This window comes from Corvus cornix, chromosome 2 (assembly GCF_000738735.6).
Source record: "Corvus cornix cornix isolate S_Up_H32 chromosome 2, ASM73873v5, whole genome shotgun sequence".
NCBI classification, from domain to species: Eukaryota; Metazoa; Chordata; class Aves; order Passeriformes; family Corvidae; genus Corvus; species Corvus cornix.
Window position 1 is genome coordinate 538,606 of NC_046333.1, and position 26,231 is coordinate 564,836.

General features: G+C 53.6%; 2 protein-coding genes and 1 long non-coding RNA gene across 7 annotated transcripts in view; 1 reads left to right on the plus strand and 2 right to left on the minus strand.

The window, feature by feature from the left end:
- The window catches only part of SMARCC1 (SWI/SNF related, matrix associated, actin dependent regulator of chromatin subfamily c member 1), a 65,603-nt gene extending 61,453 nt beyond the window's left edge, over window positions 1-4,150 (minus strand). The window contains exon 1 of the mRNA XM_039548743.1: window positions 4,019-4,150. The gene's annotated coding sequence lies outside the window, so the exon portion shown is untranslated. The remainder of the gene's footprint in view (window positions 1-4,018) is intronic.
- A 1,682-nt stretch (window positions 4,151-5,832) lies between these two features.
- The window catches only part of DHX30 (DExH-box helicase 30), a 31,690-nt gene continuing 11,291 nt past the window's right edge, over window positions 5,833-26,231 (plus strand). Inside the window, exons 1-7 of one of the 2 annotated variants that reach the window (XM_039548722.1) lie at window positions 5,833-5,925; window positions 9,254-9,305; window positions 19,500-19,630; window positions 21,774-21,884; window positions 23,850-24,205; window positions 24,899-25,025; window positions 26,047-26,196. In XM_039548722.1, the coding sequence (XP_039404656.1) occupies window positions 9,275-9,305; window positions 19,500-19,630; window positions 21,774-21,884; window positions 23,850-24,205; window positions 24,899-25,025; window positions 26,047-26,196 (906 nt within the window). In that variant the 5' untranslated portion in view covers window positions 5,833-5,925; window positions 9,254-9,274. Of the gene's footprint in view, window positions 5,926-9,253; window positions 9,306-13,424; window positions 13,532-19,499; window positions 19,631-21,773; window positions 21,885-23,849; window positions 24,206-24,898; window positions 25,026-26,046; window positions 26,197-26,231 lie in introns of those variants that run through there. The other variant, XM_039548721.1, reaches the window with a different exon arrangement.
- Window positions 8,969-13,101, minus strand: LOC109144018. 4 transcript variants are annotated; one of them, XR_005601412.1, is made up of 3 exons: window positions 12,955-13,101; window positions 12,260-12,358; window positions 8,969-11,013 (listed from the first exon to the last, which is right to left on the minus strand). It is a non-coding gene; the product is annotated as an uncharacterized LOC109144018 (long non-coding RNA). The 4 variants fall into 4 exon arrangements; XR_005601413.1 differs by having other exon boundaries at window positions 12,260-12,300; window positions 12,955-12,991; XR_005601414.1 differs by lacking the exon at window positions 12,260-12,358 and having other exon boundaries at window positions 12,955-12,999.

Below are 26,231 nucleotides of genomic sequence, written 5' to 3' on the forward strand. Positions count from 1 at the left end.
AGAAAACCCTTCAAAAAGAAGCCCAAGACTCCCCTCCATCATTTCTGCCTCCTAAAGAGCAGCACAAACGGATCTTTAAGCACTAAAACACAGCAGACAATTTCCTGATCAATTCGCAGAGGGTTTGAGGGACCACAGAAGGATCAAGTCCCAACAGATCTCCAGGTTTTCCCCTTGTCTCCACAAAATGATCCTGCAGGAAATAAAGGTTTTTAAGCGGTGAATTCTGGAGGACAGAATGATGCCCTGTTCCATAAGAGGATTTTGCTCTCGTGCTAAAATGCCAAAGCCCCACTGACACAGCAAAGAGTTTTCCAACATTTCCACAATCATTAGAAGCACAAAACCACCCCCAATGTACTTGAGCAGAAAACGTGTGGTCAGAAACCAGTGTGAGCAGCAGCAGAGGGAATCATTCTGCAGCCAGACCTGCACTGCAGCTGCCCTGAAAGCCTTTGTCACCGACCGGGGACAGATCCACACCCGCCTTTGATGTGGGCACTGACCTCAAATAACCACATCGCGCTCTGTGGTGTGGCCCCGGTGCACACACCTTCCCCCAAAACAAAGCGCATTTCAGCTCAGATCACCACATACGAGCGAAAAGAAAACCCACACTAAAACGCTTTGATTTGGGTTACAACCCTTGTTTCTTTTCAAAGGTGAGAACACAAAAGAGCCGCAGAAAGAGAACCCTCCCTGGATTAAATCCGAGCCAGTCACCGAGGAGACTCTTGCCAAGGCCAGCAGAGCCGGGCGGCGGCGAGCTCCGACCGCTCCCAGGGCAGCCCTGGCTGCGGGGACGGGCAGGGGGTCCCCAGCCAGCCCCGGCCCCTGCGCAGGGACATCCGCGGCAGCGAGCAAGGATCCCCCGCTCTGCCCGCAGCTCTGGCCCTGCAGACGCTCCCTGGGCACCGGTCCAACCCCCTGGAGCAGCAGCAGCTCCAGGGATGGGGACAGACCCCTCTGCACAGTGCAAGGGGGTCCCAGCTCTGCCCTGCCCCCAGAGCTCCGAGTGCTGAGTCCGTGTCTGGCCCGTGCCCCGAGCCCCTCTAACTCAACATTCCACTTGCTCGTTAAAAACCTCAATGCCCTCCTCCCTGCGTCCCAAAAATCAACTTCTCCGGCCTTCTGTCTCAGAGGGGCAGAGCTGTCAGAGCCACCAGAGCTCCCAGGGGTCACTGTATTGACCTGGATCTGAACAACTCACCGGGATGGGTCCTCGGGGAGCACAGCTGTAAGGCCAAAGTCAGGGGCTGCATCCTTCATCAGGCAGCTGCTAAAAACCCTCCCAAAATACTTTAGAAAGAGGTTTTATAGACAGGAAATAACTGCTTTGGGACACCCCATTTTAATATGAGGGATGTGGCTTACTGAGAAAGGAACTATCTAAACAATACACAATGTTAGAGATAAACAAGCATTAGTACAATAAACAGAGAATTGCCCAATTTATTTCTGAACTGTAAATTTCTAATTAACTATGGTGACATCAAGGTGTCCATTACAGTCTACCCAAATTACTTTGAACAAGGGCTGGAGGGACAGGACACAGGGAATGGCTTCCCACTGCCAGAGGGCAGGGATGGATGGGAGATTGGGAAGGAATTCCTGGGTATGAGGGTGGGCAGGCCCTGGCACAGGGTGCCCAGAGCAGCTGGGGCTGCCCCTGGATCCCTGGCAGTGCCCAAGGCCAGGCTGGACACTGGGGCTGGGAGCAGCCTGGGACAGTGGGAGGTGTCCCTGCCCGTGGCAGGGGGGGCACCGGATGGGCTTTAAGGGCCCTTCCCACCCAAACCATTCCAGGATCCTGTGACATTGTTCTATGAAAGGCTGTCAGATCCCCCAGGACTCCAAACCCACGGCATGAACCCATTCCCAGCTCCCAGGGAAGCAAGGCTGCAACATCCCTACTGCATCCCCACTGCCTGGGAAGGAGCTGGGCACCTCCTGCATTGATGCACAGAAACAGCACAAACTGACTTCCCGACCTCACACACACAAACAGGGGGCGGGAGGGAGCCTGGAATAAATAATTTCATTACAATATTAATAATTTCATTTTCTGTCATTATGTTTGGTGCCCATCAATAAGTTTTGCAAGGTCCAGTGTGAGTCTTCCACACTACTCTTTAAACCTCTTCCTTTCTTAATTGTACTCTGGAGACAGAGAATTCCCCAATATTTGTTGTACTCTGGAGACACGGAAAACTCTTCCATATTAAAGTCTTGTCTAATCGAGAGACAAAATGAGAAGCTCTGTAATTGCAGTTCTCTAAGTCTCCCTGCCCCTTGGGACCTCTGGATCCTTGATGGAGCTTGGTGCTGCTCTTGGATTCTCTCCAGCTGGCCCCCAGTGTCCCTGGAGCTCCCAGAGCTGGACACACCAACTGCTGCTGACAGCTTCGCCACCGAGATGTACAAACATCTATTTTTAAGAGTATAAACTGGACAAAAGCCAGTTAAAATCACCATGTACCTCTCTGGAAGGAGCCACACACCTACAGCAGGACGAAAGCAGGCACAAGATGAAGCAGACTCCATTTACAGCACATCCAAAAGGGAATCAACCCTTCCCTCTGGAGTGTTAAGGCTCCATCTTTAAATGCTGGTATCAGCTTTCTTATTTCCCCAAACCAAAATTATTTTCCATTTTTAAAAAGGATTTTCACAGCAACATTCCAAAATTCACTTGCCCTGTAAAGTCTCCTTAGCCCAACTCTAATTACCTTCCAGAGCCATCAGAAACGAACATCTCATTTTTATAACCAATTTGAATGGAGAGGTTTTTCCTTGGCTCCCATTCCTGCACCACACACAACCTGCCCAGCCAGTACAGAGAGAGCCAGCCCGGCTGGGGGGTTTGGAGTCACAGCAAACACCTTTCTGCGCTCAGCAGGGCACCCAGACCCTCCTCAGAACAGCGGTGCTGCTCCAGGGATCTGCTGGGATCCTGGGGTGCTCAGGCAGGACAGCGAGAGGGAAAACCACAGCTCCTCCAAAGCGTGGGACAGCACAGAACCACAACCGGAACAAGCCAAACTGCAGAAATATTCTGTTACATTTCCCTATCAACACAAAGGGCTCGAGCTGCCGCTTCAAACTGCGCCCCACACACCGATCCGAGCTGGAAGGACTGGAAAAACACACCCGAGCCCGAGCTGGTTTCACCCCACACCGATCCAGCTCAGGTTCCCAGTTCAGATTCCCGTTCTCAGATTCTTTACCACACAAAGAACCCAACCAACAGCACGGGACAAGCTCATCCACGGGTGATGGACACCAGGCCTGCCGAGGACCGGCGGGATGGCCCCAGCATTGGGAAAATACGGAGATTAAGGCACCTTTGGGCTGCGCAGCACCCCCTGGGCACCGCTCCGATCCAACTAAAGCTCTTCCAGGATCGCTACAGCGCTGGAAAGCTACACCGGGTGATTCTTCACGGCTCAGGTATTGAAATGAAGTTACAAAACCAGCACACGGGAAAAACCACTTAAAGCGAAGCAAGCGAGCCGAGCGAAGTGCGCGAGGAGGAAGAGGAGCCCAAGGGCACCAGAGCGAGCAGCGACGCTGCCGCCGAGCGAACTCGGAGCAACACGCGGGGCTTTAACGCGGCCGGACGCGGTCCCCAAAAGCACCGAAGGGATTTTGAGGGATTTTTCCTCCCTTTTTCCAGCACTCCCGACACGGCCGGGGCGCGGCTGAACCGAAACCCAGCCGGGCCGGGACCTGCCCGCACAGGAAAGTCACTGCCTGGGGCGAGCGGGCACCGGCCGGGCCCCCGCGGCCGCGGCAACGTCCCCGGGGCTTACCGGGGCTGCCCCAAACGCGGCCCCGAGCACCGGCCGGCGCCGAGGGAGCGGAAATGTCCCCGGGGCTGCCCCCGACCCGGCCCCGCGCCCGCCGCAGCGGCGAGGCCGCGGTTCACAAAGAGCGGCGGCGACCTCGGGCCCCCCGTCCCATCCCCGGCCATCCCCCGCCAGCCCGCCCGGCGCCCGCCGCCCTCGCCGGGCCGCACCTTCTTGTAGTGCTTCCCCAGCCACACGCGGACCGAGTCGAGCTGGGACACGGTGTCGGGGCTCTCCCAGAACTTGCCGGTGGGGCCGCCGTCCTTGCGGCGCGCCGCGGCCAGCGCGGGGCCGGGCCCGCCCGCCGGGACCGCCGCGGGGCCGCTCCCGGGGCCTCCGCCCGCCGCCAGCGCCGCCGCCGCCATTGTCCCCGCGCGCCCCGCGCCGCGCATGCGCCGCGCCCCGGCCCGCGCCCCGCCCACCCCGGGAGCGCGCCCGCGATGGGAACGGGAACGCGCCCGGGAGTGTGAACGGGAATGCGCTCGGGGATGGGAACGGGAACGCGCCCGGGAGTGTGAACGGGAATGCGCTCGGGGACGGGAACGGGAACGCGCCCGGGAGTGTGAACGGGAACGCGCTCGGGGACGGGAACGGGAACGCGATCGAGAATGCGGTCGGGGATGGGAACGGGAACGCGCCCTGGAGTGTGAACGGGAATGCGCTCGGGGATGGGAACGGGAACGCGACCGGGAAAGTGAACGGGAAAGTGCTCGGGGATGGGAACGGGAACGCGATCGGGAGCGTGCTTGGGGATGCGAACAGGAACACGAACGGGAACGTGAACGTGCTTGGGGATGTGATCGGGAAGGCGAACGGGAACGCGCTTGGGAACGCGCGCGCCGCTCCTGCGCAGCACCGCCCCTCGACCGGCCCCGCCCCCGCCTCGGGCGGCCCCGCCCGAGCCGCTCCGGCTCCCGAACACACCGTCCGTGCCCCGGTACCGGCCGGGGAGCGCTCCGGGCTGCTCCGGACCCCGAAGCTCAAGCCTGCTATGGAGACCCTGAGATCCAATTAGGGAGTAATTTGGGTGCTGACATAATTACCTACAGGTATCTGCACTAAGTCTTCACTGCTGGGTACCTTTACCTTTTCATAACCACATCTAGACCCACGGAACGGGTCATTACGAAGCAATTTCCCCCAAATTCCCTTCATAAAACCCACTTCGTTTCGAGTGTCTACTAATGCTTTATTTGTGAATCGAACATAACAGAGAAATTAAAAAAAAAAACAAGCAAAAAATGTATATAATTAAAAAATACAGCATATTTCAGTTCGAACATTATCAAATACAGTGTCAAAAAGTCCTTCATTAAAATCACAATTCCTGATATAAGAACGCCCCTTGCATTACCGTAGTTTATAAATGTTGCCCCATCCCTGAACACTCCAAAGCAGAAATAAACACCTTCAGGAGAGGAAACGCCTGGAGACACAGGAAATATTAAACCCACCAAACATCCAGAAATCGGAACTTCAGAATTTCAGAACTGCCATTCTGAAAAGGCAGCGAATACAGGCAAGAATTCCAGAAGGATTTGGCTTGGAAGGACCTTAAAGCCCATCCAGTGCCAGCCCTGCCATGGGCAGGGACACCTTTCACTGTCCCAGGCTGCTCCAAGCCCCAATGTCCAGCCTGGCCTTGGGCACTGCCAGGGATCCAGGGGCAGCCCCAGCTGCTCTGGGCAGCTCCCCGTCGGGACCGGGACCGGGATCGGGACCGGGGTCGGGACCGGGGTCGGGACCGGGGTCGGGACCGGGGCCCGGCCGCGTCCCACGGCGGGCCGAGGCTACAGCGCCCCCACAGGCCGCGCCGCCTATTGGCTCTGCCGTTGCCATGGGAACAGCCAGCGCCGCCCATTGGCTCATCCGTTGCCATGGGACAGTCTTCCCGCCCCGCGCCCACGCGCGGCTCCGCACTGTGGAGCCGCCGGCCGGAGGGAGCGCGCGGACGGCCTCACTTCCGGGGCAGGGCCGGAAGTGAAAGCGCGGCGCCCGCGCCGGGAAGCGCGCGGCGGGGCCTGCCGGGAGCTGTAGTCCCGAGGGGCGGCCCGGCGGCGGCAGTCGCGGTGCGGAGGTCGGTGCGGGCGGGCGGGGGGTCGAGCCGCGACCCCCGGGGAGAACCGGGGGGGGCCGCGGGGCCGAGACGGTGGCGGGAGGAGGGGGAGGAGCGGGGGATGGCGCCGAGCAGAGCGGGGTGAGGCGGGGAGGGCCGTGCGGGGCCGCGGCCTGTGCGGCGGGGCGGCGCGGGCGGGGATGCTCGGCGGCACCGGGGATGCTCGGCAGCACCGGCGGGGCTGGGGATGCTCGGGGGGCCCAGGGATGAGCGGGGGGGCTCCGGGGCACCGCTCGCCGCGGGCCCTGGGCGAGGGGCCGGCGGGGAGAGCCCCGGGAGCGCGGCTCTCCTTGGAGTTCCCATCGCTGCCTTGCGAAGGCTTCGCTCCCGCACAGAGCTGCTCTCCCGCGGCCCTTTCCCAGTCCTGCCTTCTCCGTCCCCTCCTGTGGCTCGCCCCGGGTGTCACCGCTGGCCCCGTTTCCCCCGTGGCCATGGGAATTGTCGCTCCGGGTCACCCGTTTGGCCCCGGTGCTCGGGGGGTGTCCAAGAGCATCCAGCGCCCATTCCCACCTGCAGCCCCTCATTGTCCCTTCCAGCTTCTCAGCAGCGAGGATCCGGCAGGGTTAGGGTTGGGAAGGGAAGGTTTCCTGCACGGATCCGCTGCTCCGTTGGCCCGAGTAGCCAAAAATAAAAAAAAAAAGAAATCTCTACTGCAAGTGGCTCTGCCTGGAGCCCGGGGCAGGGGATCCTTGGGGCTGGATGTGGGAGACAGCAGGATTTCTCCTTTGTTCTCTTCACAAAGCACTCGGGGCTCTGCCTCTTCCAACACTGCTGGAATATCCCAGCAGCCAATAATCAGAATTGCTGTGATTTTCCCTGTGTTTCTCTCGGGGATGTGGTTTTCCCTCACACAGTTGTTTTCCAGTGGATCAAGGAAACCCAACAAAGACCCAATTCCTTCCCATCCTTTGGGGTTTTATCTAACAGCTTTCTGTGCCACACTGCTTGGTTTCACTCTTTGCCTTTGCAGCAGGAGCACTGAGTCTCTTCCTAACAAACTTTTAGTGTCTCTTTCCCCACCTGGGACTCCGGAGTTTGCTGGGTGTGAGGCACGAGGCTCCACAGTCCCACAGATTCTCACTCCAGCTGTACCATTACCAGTCCTGTGTCATCCTGTTCCATTTCTTCCCAGATCCAGTGTCCTCGGAGCTCCCACATCTTTGCTGTCATCAGACAAAATAGATTTTGAGTCTCCCAGTATCCCCTTTCCATGCTGGTCCTGCATCCCTGTGTTTCCCTGGGGGCTGGAGCAGCAGCTGTAGTTGGACGCTTCTTTTTATTTGGGATCAGGATCTGCAGCAACCAACCCTGGGATTTCCCCCAGGCTGCTGAACATGCTAAAAGTGATTCCCAGGTCCAGATCTCGGTGTTCAGATTTATTCTCCTCCCTGTCCTGTCCTGCTCCCACCCAGTCTGACTCTTACTGGTTCCCAGCAAGGGTCCCAGCTCAGCTGGGATCTGCAGACAGGATTATACAAACAGCTGGGTTGGAATCTTGCTTATCCAAGGGGATCTCAGTTGTTCATCTTGGAACCTCATCCCTAGAAGGTTTTCAATTTTTTATTTCCTTGTTCTTGAGCAGAAAAGACCATTTCCATCATATCCAATCATTTCCATGTTGCATTTATCCATGGAATCATGGAATGATTTGGGTGGGAAAGGGCCTTAAGGATCATCCAGTGCCAGCCCTGCCATGGGCAGGGACACCTCCCACTGTCCCAGGCTGCTCCCAGCCCCAATGTCCAGCCTGGCCTTGGGCACTGCCAGGGATCCAGGGGCAGCCCCAGCTGCTCTGGGCACCCTGTGCCCTCCCAGCCAGGAATTCCTTCCCAATATCCTATCTATCCCTGTCCTCTTTTGGCTCAAAGCCATTTTTGGAAGATCCCTTTTCCCCATGCCAGCGTGGGTGAGGCGTTCCTTGCTCCGTTCCCTGAATTCCTGCTCCGCAGGGAAAGTTGCAGGTTAAGTGCCCTCGTGGTGCCGTGTCCCAGGACGCTGAGGGAGGGATTCCCTGGGATTCCCTGGATTCCCTGGGATTCCCTGGGATACACTCACTCTCTCTGCAGGCAAACAGCTCCCCCTCTTTGGTCACGCTTCAAAGTCCAGGAGGAGGACATGGCCGATACCTCGGAGCTGGGGTTCACTGCAGCATTCCCTGGCACATTCCTGGTTTTCTCTCTCCAGCGACTTCGGGGGGTTCAAGGATTGACTCTTTCCTGTCGGAGCAATATTGGACTCACCCAATTTGTCACAAATCCCCTTGGCTTTAAGGCAGTTTAACCCAGGCTGGGATGATCCCTATGGAAGGGGGCACAGGCTGCTGTGTGCCCCGCTCCCTGCAATTCCTTTGGCATTCCTGCTGTGGCTGGGCTCCATGGCTGAGCGCTCCAGCCTCGGGAATCTCGCTCCAGGACCACAAAAGGGTTCCCTGACTTTGTTCCCTGCAGTGATTTAGTTACACCAAGGACATTTCCCTCCGAGATTCACCACAGCACATGCGAGGTTTCATTTTTGCCAAGTCAAGAACTCTGTTTTTATTGATCTGGTCCTTGGGCAAGGCCGGGTGTGGCCCTGGCAGCCACGGCAGGTTGGTGTCCGTGTGTCCGTGGGGAGGGAACCACAAACAAGGTGTCACATCCAGAGATGTGGCCAGAAAACGGGGTGGGTTTATTTGAAGCCTTTTTTTTTTGCTGCTGAAGTAATTTTGTCTTACTGAAAGCAAAAGTGAGTAATCTGAATGATAACTGCAGGCTATTAATTGCATGCACAGGAAGTCATTCATAGGGACAGTTAATGTCCATAGAATCCCAGAATATCCTGACTTGGAAAGGATCCACCAGGATCATGGAAGTCCAGCTCCAAACTTCAACTTTGTGTGTAAATGATGACCTTCAATCCTCTCCCACCCGATACAAGTTTGTTAGAAAATCCTTGTTATTGTTTCCAAGAATTTCTACAGTGTATTTAATAGTTGGCATGACAGATAAAACACCCCAAAGCAAAGTTGGTTTTGTCTTGAGTGAAAGTTATTTTAGTAAGAAATTAAATAGCAAGTTTAACACAGTTTCAGCAAAGAACGTTATCAAAAGTACAGTTCTCTTTTTCCTCCTGGCTTTTTTTTTTTTTCCTTTAAAGGGAATAATGGCAATACTCTACTTAATCCTGGCCTAAAGAGCTTTTTAAAAACCCTCATTGTCACCACGGAGACAAAGCAGAAGCACCTGAAACATTTTAAAGGAAGTATCAATTCTAACTTGCTGTTTCTTTGTGCTCCCTCCTGCTGTCCCAGGAACCCACCCTTTCCACGGGGATGGAGATGTTCTCGCTGAATTCCCTCAAAGGTAAGACCTGACACAGCCTTGAGTTCCACTTGGGATTTCCCTGTGCTTGGAGGTGGAAGCTGGAGCAGGTGGATGAGGAGTTCATTTGTGTTAGGAGGCAGCTCAGTTGTGTCCCGGTCGGTGCAGCAGGGAGGGAATGTGGCAGGAAAGCTGGGAGCAGGAGGGACAGGACAGGGTTTCAGGGAAACAGTGGGATTGGGCAGGGGAGGAGCCCTGCAGTGTTGTCCAGACACATTGGACACTTGTTTGCTGTTTAGTTTCAAGTACAGGTTTTTTTCCCTTTTAATTTTGTCCTCCTAAATATTCCTGTATCCCTTAGTACCAACTCCATGAGCTCTTCCTGCTTGGGATTTGGTCCTTTATTACCTGTCACTGTCACCATGGCTCTTTTCCCTGCCATTGCTTTGCCAACCTTCCTTTCAATCATATTTTGTCCTCAGAAATCCCTCCAGTCACAGTTTTCTGTTTTAACTTGTGGATCTTTCCTGAGCTCTGTTACTTGGTCTTAAAGAAAGTGGATAGAATGGAATAAAATATTCCAGCGCTGGCTGAAGCAGAGGGACCCCTCCCTCCATCCCAGGGAATTCATCCTTTCCCTTGGCACTCAGGAAACCCAACAGTGACCCCAGCACTCCTGTCACTGCCCTGCTCTGTGTCACCAGCACTGGGGGTGCTGGATTTAAACCAAAAATCCCAGGATTCTTCCCAGTCCAGGGCAGGAATTGTGTATGAAGTCACTTTAGCTGGGAGCAAAGCCCCTTTCCTCCATCACATCCTGTGAGCGGGGTTGGAGTCTGGGTGGAGAGAAGGAGCTTTCCTGGTGAGGGCTGGTGGTTTGTCGTGGCCAGGCTGGGTTTGGGACTCGGGATGCTCCAGCCCTGGGGATAAAGGAATTCGTTAATGAAACTTGGCTCGTTAACGAGCTGCTGCCTCTGCACAGGCTTGGCTGGAGGGGCTGGTCCAGCCCAGCTCATCCCAGGAGCTGCCAGATCTGGGAGATGGCTCTGGAGATCCTCCTGTCTGTGCTGGTTAACGCTGCTCTCTGCAAAATAAAGATATTTGGAATCGGCGACTTCTGGAATTTTTTAATAAATTGAGTCTTCACTGCTGTTTCTGTGCCCACAAGATAATTTTTATATCATTTTTGGTGACAAACCACCAGCCCTCCTCACCCCTAACTGTTCCTGCACACTGGGCCTGCCTGTCAGCCTCTTCCCCCAGCTTTTCCAGCCCCCTGCCCGTGTGTTTCCAAGGTTTCCCTCAGCTTTTCCAGCCCCCTGCCCGTGTGTTTCCAAGGTTTCCCTCAGCTTTTCCAGCCCCCTGCCCGTGTGTTTCCAAGTTTCCCCAGCCTGTACTTCACTCGTGTTTGGGTGGCTCTGCTTTACCCCCATGGTCTCCAGCCACGGTTCCCATCTCCCTGGGGAGATCTCCCATCTCTCCTGTTGGCTCCTGGGTTCCTTCCTGCATGTCCAGGATTTGAAGCAGCTCCATGGCTGTGGTTAGAATTTGGGTTCCTTCCCTGCTGGACAGTTCATTGCCTCGGCTGGATCTGGGGAGATGCTAAAACCCAGGAACTCTGTCACATTAAGCAGTTTCTCAGTAGATTTGCCTCCCAGCAGGATGAGGGGATGGTGCCGTGCTGTTTCCAGCCTCCCTTTCCTTCCAGTCCTCCTCGAAGCTTTTGTTTCCAAACCACCTCCATTTATTTCTGAATAAATAGTAAAAATTACAGTAAAAAAATAAAAATAATAGTTTTGCAACGTGCTGTCACAAGATTAACACAGGATTAATTCCCTTAAATGGAATGAGTTGTTTTCCTTTTTAGTGGTTTGGATGATTTTTGGATGATTTTTGAATGAACAATCAGTTTTGAATGATTTTTCCCATTTTAGTGGACCAATCTCTTAAAATTTGTAATCTGAGTGCCAGAATAACTTCATGTCTTTCAAAAAGAAGTGCTTTTTTTTTTTTTTGGTCATTTGGTGCTGTTTCAAGATCTGGGTTTGTGTTTCCATTTGGGTTTTTGTTAAGTACAAGAACTTACAAAGACAAATTAGCAGCTAATTCAGAGGTTCTAAAAAGTGAATACAGGAAAAGGCAAACTTAGTATAATAAGACTTTTCTTGAGAGTTCAGCTCTTCCAATGTTGAGGTTTTTTTCTACAGGGTTTTTATTCGATAACTTTATTCTTCTTGAACCTCTTCTCATGGAGCCCAGGCTTTGTAAAACTGAACTGTGCCATCGTATCAGTCACTACTTTTTGTTTTTTTGAAGTTTTCTCTTTCTGACTTCAAAAGTAACAAAACCCACTTAAAATTTTTTAAAAACTCATTTTGCATCATGATGCTTAACCAGCCATCCATGTTCATTTTCACTTTACACACAAAATACTCAGTAATAAAGTTTTGACATAAAAATGAGACCCTGGTTTAAAGAAACACAAAACTTAATGGTAGTCCCAGTACAGCCAGGGCCAATATAGATTAATTGCTTAGAAAAAATAGTTCAGATTTAAATAAACAAATAAACAATCCCATAGGGTCGGAATTTCAACCAGCTCTACAGCCTTAAGAATTCCATACCTGGATATGAAATAATTCATGTAGAACTGAGTAACAGGAGGACTCGGAGTTGGGAGAAGTGGGGAAGGGCTGACTTATTTTATAAAGGTTATAAGATCTTTATCAAGATTTTTAGATCTTTACAGATTTAAGATTTGATAAAGATGTAAGATTTTAAGATATTTAGAAAGACTCATTTTAAAAGCTTATAAAGATTTTAAGTTTTTTTAGTGTTTTTCTCAAATATTAGCAAATAATGGGCTGCAGGATGAACGACTTGGTTTTTAGGAATATGCACTTGGCCATGACTTGCCTGGTCTGTGTGTGTGTTGGGGTGTGTGGAGCTGGAAACAATCCCCAAAGGAGTTTCAGGATTTCTCCTTGGAGTCGTACCTGGGGTCACTCGTGTGGAACCATCCCAGATCTGGCTTTGCCTGGAGGTGGAAGGATTGAGAGGAAAAGGTGTGGGAGGAAACCCAGCCCAGGGAGATGCTGCTGAAAGCAGGAAAATACTGTGTGTTTGTGTTTTCCCTCTCATCAGGGAAGATTCATAGCGATCCTCAAATCCAGGGACCCGCCAGGATGCAGGGAGAGGCACCGCCGGGATCTGGGAGCAAACCCGCCCCGTCCCCGTGGTGCCGGCTCGGGGACAGGGAAACGGCCCCGGGCTGGGGCCGGGCCCCGGGGCCTCCCGCCGGAGCTGTGGGCCGGGGCCGGGCAGGGCCGGGGCCGGGGCCGGGGCAGGCCGGGGCAGGGCCGGGGCCGGGCCGGGCCGGGGCAGGGCCGGGGCCGGGCCGGGGCCGGGGCCGGGGCCGGGGCAGGGCCGGGGCCGGGCCGGGGCCGGGGCCGGGCCGGGGCAGGGCCGGGCCGGGCAGGGCCGCAGAGCTCCCGCCAGGGCCGGACAATGGCTCTGTGCGCCCCGCAGCTCCCCGGCCCGAACTCCCTGCGCTCCCAGGGCTCCGGAGCCCCGGCAATGCCGCGGCCGCGGGGCTCCGGCCGCGGGCACCACAGCAGCTCTTCCTCCCTCGCCTCCTTTTCCCCCTTTCCCTTCTCCTTTTCCCTCTCCCATCTCCTCCCTTTCCCCTCACCTTTTCCCCTCTCCGTCTTCTTTCCCACTCCTTTTCCTTCTCCTTTCCGCTCTTCTTTTCCTTTCCCCTCTCGTCCTTTCCCTCCCTTTTCCCTCTGCTTCCCTCGCCATTCCCGGTGGGACGCGAGGCCCGGCTCTCCCGGGCCGCTCTCGGTCCTCCCGCCCGCCGGGGGGCGCCGCCGCGCGCGGCCCCTGCGCTGCCCGCGGGCGCGGGGCGGCCCAAGATGGCGGCGCTGGGGCTGCTGCTGCAGGCGGCGGGGCCGCTGCGCCTCTGCCGCGGCCCCCGCGGGCCCTGCACGGGCCCCCGCGGGCTCTGCTCGCTCCCCGCGGGCCCGCCGAGCCCCGCCGGGACGAGGAGGAGGAGGAGGAGCCCGAGGCAGCGCAGGGTGAGCAGCGGAGCCGGCCGGCTCTCGGCGCCCCGCGCGGCGCTCGCGCAGCGGAAGGGAGGGGCGAGCCCGGGCCCGCGGCGGGGCGGGGGAGCCGCCACATCCCTCCCTCCCTCCATCCCTCCTTTCCTTCCCGCGGCTCTGCCGGGACCGGGATGCGCGGCCAGGGAGAGGAGCCGCCGAGCTGCGCAGGTACCGGGGGGCGCCGGGGGGACCGCGGAGCTGCTTTGTGGCCGCCCCGGCAGCCCTTTGTTGGCCGGAGTTGGGTTTCCCCGGTGATTCCCCTCAAGGTCGCCGAGCCGGGCCTGGGCGAAACTCCGGCCGCCTCCCGTCGCTGACGCGAGAGGAAAATCCCCCGTGGAGATGTGTCAGGGAAAGGGGATGGGTTGCGAAGCGCTCGGGCGGCGCCGGGCAGCGCGGGCCGTTAGGGCCGTTCCCCGCCTCTCCGTGCGCGGGATCCCGCTGGATCCACCTGGAGAGCCCGGGAAACGCCGATGGAGACACCGACAGCTCTGGAGCATCCGGCCTTCGGTACTGCAGCGTCCCTAAAGCCGGCCAGGGGTGATGTCTCTGGCCAGAGCCTGGAAGATTTTCCCCGTTTGGCTGTCAGTGGTGCGTGGGCCCAGGTGGGAAGGTGAATGCCTTCCCGCTGCTCGGAATCGTCACTGCTGTGAAAGAATGTTTAAAACTCGGGTCTGGTGTCACGTTTTGAATCACTTTTTGTTGGATTATGGAGTGTGGAGAGCACTTGGAGCTTAGAGAGATGCGAGTGCTTTTGTGCCAGAGGTTGTGACTTGAACCATTTTCCCTTGAAAATCACTGTTTTGGTTTCAGTTTTCTTTCGTGGGCTGCGTTTTGGAAATTTGGGGTATTGTTACAATAGAACTTTTCCCTTTTTCTCAACCCTTATCCTTCTGTGTTCGGTGCTTCTTTCCCACTCTCCAGCACTTTTAAAGTTATTATTTTCTCTGTAATTTCAGGATTCTTTGGGTCTTGGTTCCATTTGCCTTTCAGAAGCTGCTGAGCTTTAATTTGGCGTTCATAGTGGGATGGTCTTTTAATTGTTACGTTCAAGCTGTTCAACAGAGCAGATTAACTCCCTGCTAAAGCAGGTGCTGAGCCACCCCAAATTATTGTTTAATGAGCTGCTTCAGGTGTTGCCTGAGAAAAGGAATAAACCAGGATTTTTTTTTTTTCTTTCCTCTTTTGTATTTCGTCTGTCAGCACTTTTTTGTAATGTGTTTTCAGGCAGTGCCCGAGTACTTTTATTTTTGGTCTTCAGTTCACTCGCCCTCCCAGTTTATGTGGTGGATTGACCATGAAAGGCTCTTGAGATGGGAGTGTGGTGATACTGGGATTGTTTCCAATAATGGATTTGTTTTGGATGAACAAATAAAAGCCCTCAGGGTCTCGTGAACTTGCCCTACCTGTCCAGCTGCTACTTGAGCACGTGGAGATCATGAATGTCATTTGAAAAACCTCTTTCTGAGATCGGTTCTTCACCCTCAGCTTGTGGGCTGATGTCTCCTTAGCCATCCTCGTTTGGCTGCTTTGTTATTAGCCTTGGATACAAATACGGAAAAATCCACCCGGACCCGAGGCCAGCTTCAAAAAGTCACTGGTAGATCCGTGTTGTTGTCTGAGGCTTCACTTTTTTGGCTTAGACAGTGGGATTTGGGCAGCTCAGTCACTTCCCCTCGTTCCCGAGGCTGACGTGCCCTTGCCCTCGGGTTTGCTCCAGGAACCCTCCTCTGTCACTAATTAAATTTGTCCTGTAGAACCAGAGCAGAATTTGGGCTGGGCTGGAGCTCTGGATCCCTTCCTGGAGCAGGGCAGGTTCCTGATCAGCCCCAGTGGCTCCGAGGGGGAGCTTGGCCACTGCTCCTTCTCCTCAGCTGATCCCACTTGTTTTTGGAGGGACCTGCTCAGTTTTCCTGGTTTTTAAGCTCTTGTTCAGCCAGGAGCTGTGTGTGGGTTTTAGTCTGTGTGTGTTGAAAGGGGCCGTGTTCAGGATGGCTGGGGATGGTTTAAAACCCCCGAAATTCCCCAAAAAGCCATGTTTTGGTGTACTCGAAGCTAAGCTGCCAGGAGGAACTTTCTGTGTCTCCCTCCATCTCTGCAGTGGAACATGTCTGGGCTAATTCCTTGTGAAATGGATATTGTGGACCCACAGGGCTTTTTTTCTTTTTTGGGGATTTTTGATGTGTTGAAAACACTTTCAGGTTTATTACTTGAATTTGTTATATCTTGAGGAATTTTGTCATTGCTGGCTTGTCCTTGGTGCTAATTTGTTGCTTCCAGGGAGCAGAATTGGAGAGAAGAGAGAAACTAATGTATCTCCTCTGTCCTCCTTGAACAGGACTTTGGGCTGTTTGGTTTGTGCTCTCGTACAGGAGTGTTTTCACTCAGATTTGTTGGGGTTTGTAGGAGGCTGGGCCACTCCAGCTGGGTGGTTTGTTGGTTTTGGGGTTTGGTTTTTGTGTTTTTCAGTGTAGCTTGGAATTATCCTGGACTTTCACAATTGAATTAACCTAAAGCGCTCACTGGCTTTGAGGAACTTTAATTAGTTAATTGGCTTCTTTGATAGCCCCACCCTGACTTGTCTGCTCTCCAAGACAGGCTTTTAATATTCCTTCGTGATCTCAGAGCTGTTTGGGTGTCATGTGTGGCTCAGTTTTGGGAGTATTGAGCTGTACTCCTTGTGCTCCCACTGACACAATTCCCACCCAAACATCCACTCTCAGCTGTGACAGAACTGAGACACTCCTTGGAGGAAGATGCTGAGAAATCTGATTTGGCAGGGAAGGGAACATTCTGCAAATCCAGTTCTGCAGTTTGGGGTTGTTTCTTTAAAAGCTCCGAGGGAGGGATGGCTTCCTGCAGGATAAGATCCGTTCAGCTCTGGGATTGGGGCAGGAATGGGCTGAAGGTGATCCATCAGCCCCTGACACAGTCAGAATGTGCTGCTGGATGTGGTGTTTTCAGCTGGGGAGAAAACATTGCACCTTGTTGGGAATTCCAAGCCTGAGCTGTCACCAGAACTGGGCTTTGTTAGTCAGAGATCCTATTTTCCCCTCTAGAGCAGATTAAATATTTAGTCTTCACTGAGGAGTCACCTTAGAATGTGAGAAACTGCCTCGGTCATAGGTAATTGGATTTGGGGGGGTATTAAAAATGTGCTTCTTGCACCTCCTATCACAGAATTTCCCAGGTTATTGTTTTTGAAAGAGGAAACAGCTGGAAGCCAAATAACCATGCTGGTGCTGGAGATTTGCTTTCTGCTTTTCTTTTTTTATTAAGTGAATTGAATGGTGCATTTGGGACTTGTGTTACTGCTCCTCCCTCCGTTTGTCCCACCACTGTGGAACGGAATACAACTGCAGAGTGCCAAAATCTTGGATGCTTTTCCAGTTTTCCTGAGCAGGCCAAAGTCTGAATATAGAGAAACTTGCTTGAGTAGATAGAAATAGCACATTTGCTGTATAATTACACAAAATTGGCTCGTAGTTTTTTGTTAGGCTGAGACCATTTTCCTGCTCCCTTGGCCAATATATAGAAGGTAATTCATGGACAAATCGTGGTCGTAAATCACAGTAATTCCTGCAATTCCCCTGGAGTTATCCAAGGCTACTGAAAGCATTTCTCAAGATCCAGGTGGTTCTTCTATGGTTTGCAAGAAGAAGTTTCAAAACTGAGTGTCACCAGTGAATCTTCTGTGCTGAGCTGTGGATCAGCCTGCTGGGTTTTGCCAGAGAGGGTGATGGGATCAGCAGTGGCTTTTTGTTCTCCGTTAGCCAAGTGTCCCCAGGCTGACAGTGTCAGGCCTCCAGTGGCACAGCAGAACTCTGCCTTCTCTAAATCTCCCATGGTTTCCCAGTTGCTCAGCTTCCAGCTGGGCCCTCCTAGGACATCATCATGATGAGCATGTTCTTGGAGAGCATCTCTTCCACGTGCCTGTGTGACAGAGCCTCTCCTAAATTCTTCTTGCCTTGAACATCTTGGGAAGTGTCCAAGGCCAGGTTGGATGGGCTTGGAGCAACCTGGTCTAGTGGAAGGTGTCCCTGCCCATTTGTTAAATAAATGAATGGAAGATCTTCAAGGATCTTTCCAACCCAAACCATTCTGGGATTCTCTGCAGTTCCTCTGTGTCTTTATGACAGCAGCTCTAGAATCAGTTTCCAGCAGAACACGGTGATGCTTGGTGATGCTCTGATGAGTGACTGTTGGCTCCTCGTTTCTCCTTGGATTTGGTGGCTCAGTCAGAAATTCTGGTTTCTGGTGGTACCAGTGATCTCTGTGGTGGCTTCTGATTCATTGCTGAAACATGCCCTGAATTCCTGCAGGGGGTTCAGAAACCCTCCAAAAGGGAATGCTCACCCCCAGGGTGGTCTGCAGGGAGGTCACCCAAGTCCTGACTGCCCGGGGAGTTTGTGTGGGATGAGGCTGAGTGTGGGATGAGCTGTCCTTGCTGCTGCAGAGCAGGAGACCCCATCCCTCTCCCTGTTCCCTTGTGCTGCTTTTGGTACCTGCAGGACTGTGCTGGCTGATTCACTTGTGAGCCCAGCAAAAACGTGTGCGTTCCCTTTTCCTGCCTTGGTTTTCTGTGGGATTAGGGCTGCAGGTCGTCTCCCTGCACATCTGGGTTAGTGGGGGTGTTGGAGCCTGGGAGAAGGGGCAGCTGCCCCTCTCCTCACCAGGGAGCTGTGCCACCTCTCTGTTTGTGAGGTGTAGGAACATCCGGAATTGTTATCCCATTGATCTGATCTCACTGGACCTGCTGCTGGAAGAAAAGGCCCTTCCCAGTGCTGGCCATGGCAGTGATGCAGGTGAGAGGAGTTGGAGCAGCTCCCTCACTGCTGAAACTGCTGGAGGTGGTCAGGGAGGAGACTGACCTGGGACGTGGGTGTGACATGGCTCTGTTGGGGGCAGTGGGATTTTATTACTGTTGTTTTTTTAAATGAGTGATTTGGTTTGATCATCAGCATCCCCTCCCTGCTGTACCCTGAGCAGCATTTCCCTGTGGGGGCCGGGGCCAGTCCCACCTGCCCTCTGTCCTGCTGCCTCTGGGGCTGCTGCATCTCCAAACGCTGTTGGCAAGCCTCTTTCCAGGGGATTCTCCAAGCAATTCAGATTAAACCACATTCCCAGGCTCTAATCCAGCCATCCCGGTCATTTCAGGATGAAGTCCTCAGGCATTTTTTCATGTTTCTACTGCTGGCTGGATCTAATGTGTAACTTGTGAGACCCTGGATTTAACCTGTGGCTGGGGGGGGGACGTTGCAAACGCCCAAACTGTTCAAAGTTGTTATTGCTCAGTTGGGTTTTGATACTGAGGAATAACAAACAGAGCTGGTGAGGAAAGGCACTGGGTCCATGCTGGTGCCAGCTGCTGGACACGAGCCCAGCTGTGCCCAGGTGGGCAAGAGGCCGATGGCCCCTGGGCTGTGCCAGCCCCAGTGTGGGCAGAGCCCCAGGGCAGGACTGTCCCCTGTGCTGGCCCTGCTGAGGGATCCCCTGGAATCCTGGGGGCAGCTTTGGGTCCCTCCTGACAGGAGAGACCTTGAGGGCTGGAGCGTGTCCAGGGCAGGGAACGGAGCTGGGAAGGGGCTGGAGCCCCAGAGTGGCTGAGGGGAGCTGGGAAAGGGGCTCAGGCTGGAGCAAAGGAGGCTCAGGGGGGACCTTGTGGCTCTGCACAAGTCCCTGACAGGAGGGGGCAGCCGGGGGGGTCGGCTCTGCTCGCAGGGAACAGGGACAGGAGGAGAGGGAACGGCCTCAGGCTGGGCCAGGGGAGGCTCAGGGTGGATATTGGGGAACATTCCTCCTGGAAAGGGTGGTCAGGCCTTGGCAGGGGCTGCCCAGGGAGGTTTGGAGTGCCCAGCCCTGGAGGTGTCCAAGGAACACCTGGAGGTGGCACTCAGTGCTCTGGGCTGGGGACAAGGTGGGGATTGGGCACAGGGTGGATTCGATGATCCTGGAGGTCTGTCCCAGCCTCAGGGATCCAGGACCTTGCTGGTGCCTGGAGATGCTGTAGGTGAGCACCGGACCCTCTGCCTGCCCCCTGAGCCCGGCTCTCCTGGAGCCGCAGGTGTTGGAACGCGCCTCTGAACGGGACTGCACAGCAACTGGGAGACATTTAGTTCCTCTTCGTTTTTTTTTCCAGATTCCAGAGACTTACTAAAGGAATTTCCACAGCCTAAAAACTTGCTCAACAGCGTGATTGGCCGAGCCCTGGGCATTTCCCATGCAAGGGACAAGCTGGTTTACATCCACACTAATGGGCCAAGGAAAAAGGTAATCCCGTGCTGCTGGAGGGGTGTTGGACATAGAGTGGGAAGGGAGCCACGGAACTGCTAATCCTGGAAGTAACTTTCCTAGAGAAAATCATAGAAGAGTTTTAATTCCACATAAAAGTTTCAAACAAGAAATATTCTCACTTCTTGCTATTTTTCCTGATCTCCATATGCTTTAAAGGTGTATAAATGCAGGGGCTGTTCCTCTTTTTGTGTGGATATTTTTCTTTTAAGTGACTTGTTGTATCTGGCCTTTCTCACCAGAAAGACACAGAGTCTGTGCTTAAATGTGCTTAAAGGTGTCCTACTACCTTAGAAAATTAAGATTTAAAAGCTGTATTCTAGCCCTTAGGAACCCTAGATTTGATTGTGGATTCCAATAGAAAAAATTCCGAAGCCAAAAATGTCCAATTGCAACCGGAAAAGAGGAGTTTGTTTGCAATGGAGGGAGGCTTCTAATAGTATTTAAGAGCAGGGTGAAATACAGCCTGTTTGTTAAATGAAGTGGAGGAATCCCAAGCAAACAGTTTTCCAGGTAGTTTGAGCTGTCACTGGGATGCCAGAGCCCCAGATCTGGGTCTGGGCTATGAACTGAGCAGGAATTCTTACCTAATGGTGCTCCATGGTCAAGGTTTTGCCTCTTCCTGTCACACCAGCTCTCATTCCAGAGCTGAAAGCCCTTTCCAGCTGAAGTTTAACTGTAACCCACATTCCAGGAAAAGACTCAGTTCTGATGGATTAACATTTTCCAATAACATTCTGTCTAAAATTTCCCAGACAGTTTTTATTGCCACATCCTTCTTAAGCATCCCTGGATTTTAGGGGATACATTAGTAATGTTACTTCAGAGTTCTTCATTATTTGTGTTTGTTTTTCTTGCTCTTTCTCAAGCAGTAGTGCAGTTTCCTAACTTAAATTTTGGAATACCATAGCCAGTGCCTCATCCCTAAAATTTGGAATACCCCAGGCAGTGCCTCATCTCTTCAGTTTGTGTAATTGGTTCCCATTCTTGCCAGCACTTAAATAGATTAATGTGCAGAGTAACTTCAGATTAAAACAAAAAACTAAACCAGGAAAACAATAAGGGAGATAAAGGAGCCCTGGGAAAAAAATGAGGGTTGGCTCACAAAGAAAAACAAGCCAGCAGATGTGGGCAGAAGGACAGGTGAGAGCCTGGAGAGCTTTTGTTGGATGTGAACAGGGGCTTTGTGAGTACTTGGCCTTCTGAGACACCTTTTTTCCCAGCAGGTCTGTGCTTTCCAGGCAGAGCCCCGAGGCAAAATCCATAGTAATTCCCTGCAGAGAGCTGGGTTCAGGGGCAGGAAGGCAGCCAGCCAGGTGCTGGAGAGTCAGGAGCCTGTGCTCCAGCCTTGGAGGCTGGGCTTCCCCAGCCGATCCATCCATTGCCGCCTTTCATCTGTGCTGCAGAAACAGGAGAGAATTCCTTAGGCATTTCCCTCCTGGAGCCTTGTGGCATCTGCAGGGCCAGCAGCTGAGCGAGCTCTTGATTTGGAGCACTTCTTTGAAGAGGGCAGGCTTCATCTTTCAGCATTCTCTGCAGGATTTAGTGCTCCCATCCAGGAGGATGCTCCCATGCAGGAGCTGTGGTGGGGCTGTGGTTCTGCCAGTGCTTGTGTTGTGCTGGAGCTGGGTGCTCCTGTGCCCACTGAGTGCTGGAGTGCCTGGGAGCTGAGGCAACCCTGTGCTGCTTCCATGACAGTGAGGAAGACAGTTGGGAAGATTTCCTTGCTGTTGCAGCTGGAAGCTGTTGGAGAGGGGATCTTGCTCCGGGGCACACTTTGGTGTGCTGCAGAGTGCAGAGGGACAGCCCTGGAATGGAATTGTTCCTGTAATGACCTCCTGGCATTTATCCCTCGGTGCTGACACGCTGTGACACCACAGCCCATGCTGGACCTCAGCCCTGCAGCTCCTGTGGGGCTGTGGCACCTCTGTGCCCTGCTCAGCCTTTTCCTTCAGTGCTCCTGGAGTGGAGCTTCCTGTGAAGGGACCAGACAACACTTCGTTCACAGTTTTCTTCTGTGTTTCTCTTCTTTGCCTGGAGTGCAGAGATGGTTGGAGTGGGTGTGCTCTGGTGGAGGGGAGAGCTTGCCCTGGCTCATTCTCTGGTTCTCCTTGCCTTTCAGAAAGTCACTCTCCACATAAAGTGGCCGAAGAATGTGGAAGTGGAGGGCTATGGGACCAAGAAGATCGATGCGGAGCGGCAGGCGGCGGCTGCAGCGTGTCAGCTCTTCAAGGTGAGCTCTGCTGCTGCTCGGCTGGCCCGACACACCCTGCAGTGTGCAGCCAGCCTGGCCTGGTGATGGGAACTCTTTCGTCTCTCTTTGCCTGTGCACTCCCTTAGTTGGCCCCTCTGGTAGTCAGGGGTAGAGGGTGAAGTCTTGAGTCTGAATCCATTTGAGCTTAAAATCCCGCTTGCGTCAGGTAGTCCTGGTCTTTGTTCCTTTTGTCCTGGACCTTAATCAGCTCCTTAGTCCCAGCATCTACAGTGAGTAGAGCATCCCTCAGGTGGGTTTGCTGGTCACTTACTCCCACTTCTGCCAGCACAGCTGGGTGTGTTTGCAGCTGTAGGACCTTCAGAGCCTCCTGTTTCCTCTTCATCAAAGCCAGCGTGGCAATTACATGTTGTGTTTTGCTGTTACTCTGACAGTTATGCTTTGTTTGGCACTTACTTATGGCTAGAAATGGGTGTGTGCAGCCAGTATCAAACAGGCACAGTAAAACTCTGAAGGTCTCTCTCGACGGTGTTTTATAGCTGAGAAAAAGATGCAGTTTTATCTCCAGCTCTGCCCCTGGCTGTTATGTGTTACCTTGAGCAAGTGAGACTGATTTGAGAGTTTCCCATTGATCTGTGTGTAGAATGGGAACAGGGATATCTCTCTGCTCAGGAGAAGATGCTGTGCATGCTCTGACAGTGAGACAGGTTTTGGTTTGCTTGTAGATCAGAATGCTCTGTGAGGAAATAACCAGTTTTCAGAAATTCAGGAAGACAGTGTGAAAACTCAGCTTCCTCAGCTGCTCGAGCTGGTCCTCTAATCCTGGAATCAGCAAAACTTGTTTCACTCACTGACTTGATTCCACCTCACGCAGTCAGCGTTCGCTGGGAAAACATCCTGGTTTTATCCTCCCTAGTCCAGTGTTGTTCCCTGCTTTCTTTGAGAGCCTGGAAGTTTTCAAAGGAGACTTCAAAGAAAAATACCCTATTGACACATTTTCCCCAAATTTTGGAAATGGCTGAAGTGTACTTTAGTTTAGAGCTTAAACCAAAACCCAGGCCCCTGAAACCACAGATTGAACATGCAAAGCTTTCTTTGCCAGCTAAACTGGAAGCTGGCAGAAGACCCTTGTGATGGAGGCCTTGTGTGATCACAGCTATAGAAAGAGCTACAAATGCTGCTTTAAAAAGCCATCAGTTCAAGAAAATTAATAGCATCTATTTAGTGCAGAGAGTGAATACAGAGGCTTTGAGTAGAGCAGCAAGCCAGGTGAACTTTGGTGTCTCAGGCACTCCCACAGCACAAAATAATACAGCTTTTTATAGTACAGGCCCATTAAGGCCATTAAAAGGTCTAAAGCTGTAACTTTTAATTTATGAAAATTAAAGCTAGAACTTACTGCAGCATCCTGGTAAGAAATGATGTGTGCTGCACTCCAGGTATGTCTGGAGCTTCCTGCAAGGTTCAGTCCTAAATGGTGATGGTAGGAGAGTGTTTAATTACTGCAGGCCTGCTTCAGAATCTGCCAGGTTAGGGACATTTTCCTGCTGCTTGTACAAAAAACTCTTCCTGGGAAATGAAAGATGAACCATTCCCTGAATTCTCATCCTGTGTTATCCCAGATTATGCCAGTTCAGACTAGCCTTCCCAAAAAGATGCATTTCCTGCTCTGAGGGTGATTTCAAAACTTGAGGGTTCTAAATATAGCCAAGAGTTTGTAAAACCCCAATAAATCCTGGCCCACCCTTTCTAAGGAGCTGTGTGGGGCTGAGAGGCATGCCCTGGGAAGAGAGGGCAGGGACCAGATTCCCGTTGGTACAGAACAGTGGCGGGGGAAAGTTCAGAGTTCCTGAAAGTGCCTTTCCTCGCTCTCTCTCTGCGTGGGGAAGGAGAGGAGGGGACCGCTCCTGCCCCCCTGTCCCCAGCAGGGTGTGGGTTCCCAGAGCTGCAGGGGGGTGTTCCCAGAGCTGCCCCTGTCTCCTGCAGGGCTGGGGCTTGCTGGGCCCCCGGAACGAGCTCTTCGATGCGGCCAAGTACCGGCTGCTGGCCGACCAGCTGGGCTGTCCCGACGAGCGCTGGTGCTCCGAGGGCAAGTGGCGCTCCAAGTCCGGCCCCTCCCTCGCTGACCTGTCCACCTGCTGGCGCCGCATGGAGCCCGATGATGCCATCCAGCCCATGGAGCAGGGCAGGATGCCCAAAGCCATGAGGAGAGAGGAGCTGGAGGAAGGGGAGCTGGAGGAGGGGGAGCTGGAGGAAGGAGAGCTGGAGGAGGAGGCGATCGATGTCTCGGATTACCTGCCCATGGCACACCAGGACGCCCGGACCCCAGGCAGAGACGCCAGGTGGGTCTGGCTGGGAATGCTGAGCCAGGGCAGAGGGAAGGGAGGGTTTTCCTGTAGCTGGGGGGGGCCTGGAGATGGGCCAGAGGAATACTGGGGCAGCCTGGTCTTGTACCTGGCTGCCATCCAGGGAATGCATAGACTTCTTCTCTGCAGCTCTGCCCTCTGGAGAGACTGCTGCCAGTCTTGTTAGCTGCCTTATTCTTCTGTGCCTAAGGACATTTCCATCCCCAGAAGTGGTGCATGTGCACTTACACCAGGTTTTGACCACCCTGGTTTTGAGGGCAGTGCTAAATATGCTCCTTCTCATCCCCTGCTTGAAGCTGCCTGCTTGACTTTATGAGCACAGATCTTGGATTTCTAATAGGCAGCAGGAGCAAGATCTGTAAGAGATGTAGGTGATGGTGGTTATTTCAGTGATGGGGTTTTTTATTCAGAATTATTTATTAATTAAATCTGTTTAGAGCTGTTTAGTCTTGGTGTGAAGGTTGGATCACTCTGTAGTAGGTGGCTTTGCTGGGCTGGGTGGTCGTGACTGACAGATTTTAGTAGCAAGGGACAGCTGGACTCTGCACATGACCAGAATTACCTGGGCTTTCACTGAGTGGTTTCAGAGCTCAGCAGCACTCCTGGAGTGGAGTGGGTCTGAGCACAAGTGGGCATTTGTACATCCAACTCTCCTCATGTTCCATGCAGCCGAGGAGGGAGTTCCATTGAAATGACAGACGACAACACCGCCATCCGTGCCCTGACACAGTTCCCACTTCCCAAAAATCTCCTGGCCCAAGTGATTCAGATTGCAACCTCTTCCTCCACAGTCAAGGTAAGGTGCTGTCTGACCCCTGCCAGGGACAAAGCTCAGAGGCTCCAACTGGAATCATTTTCAGTGCTTTCTTTGGGCAGCAGAACTGGGGAGAGGAGGGAAGTTAGAACTAGACCTAGAGAAATCAGTGTGAACAGCAGAGAAAAGACTTTGTGGTGAGACATGAGGGAATGTCTTGATAGAATCATGAGGAATGTTGCTCCCTGAGGCCAGGGCAGTGGAGGAGCTGCTGTCTGAATGAAGGAGATACTATCTAAGGTTTCCTTTCCCCATATATCTGCAACAAGCACAAGTTTGTGTTACTGGGAGCAATGTGTAGCTTCTGTGCTGATGGAATCTTTCCACAGCTCGATTCTTGCCCGTATCTGGTGATCCTCCTTCCCGGGATGTGTTACCCACCTCCTTCCCAGGAGGTGTTCAGCAGAAAGGAGCTGAGTTCCACCCCAAGGCTCTCAGGATGTTCCCCACAGCTGCTTGCTCTCACTTTGGCTTAGACAGCGCCTGGCGAGCTGAGGCGGTGGAGTTCAGTGCAGTAAACTCCTTCTAGTGCTCCGTTTTAAAAAATCCCAAAAAATCCAACTAATCCAGCAAAAAACCCCGTGGTGAAAGGTCTGGAAGGGCCACACGAGGAGTGGTTGAGGGCACTGGGTTGGTTCAGCTGGAGCAGAGGAGACTGAGGGCAGAGCTCAGCAGGGGCTGCAGCTCCTCTTGAGGGGCAGCTCTGAGCTCTGCTCCCTTTGACAGGGACAGGACCCAGGGAGTGGCTGGAGCTGGGCCAGGGGAGGATCAGCCTGGAGAGCAGGGAAAGGTTCTTCCCCCAGAGGGTGCTGGGCACTGCCCAGGCTCCCCAGGGAATGGGCACGGCCCCGAGGCTGCCAGAGCTCCAGGAGCGTTTGGACAGCGCTGCCAGGGATGCCCAGGGTGGGGCTGCTGGGGTGTCTGGGCAGGGCCAGGGGCTGGGCAGGGTGGTCCCTCTGGGCCCAGGCGGTCCTGCAGAGCCCGGTGCTGTTGTTCCCTGCAGGAGTACATGCAGTTCCGCACGGTGGGCACCAAGACCAAGATCTGCAAGCTCACACTGCGCTGGCCCTGCCCCATGACCTTCGCTGCCAAGGGCCGGCGCAAGGTGGAGGCCGAGAACAAAGCAGCAGCTCTGGCCTGTCAGAAGCTGAAGGTGAGTGCCCCAGGCTCCTGTATCCCCTGGGGATG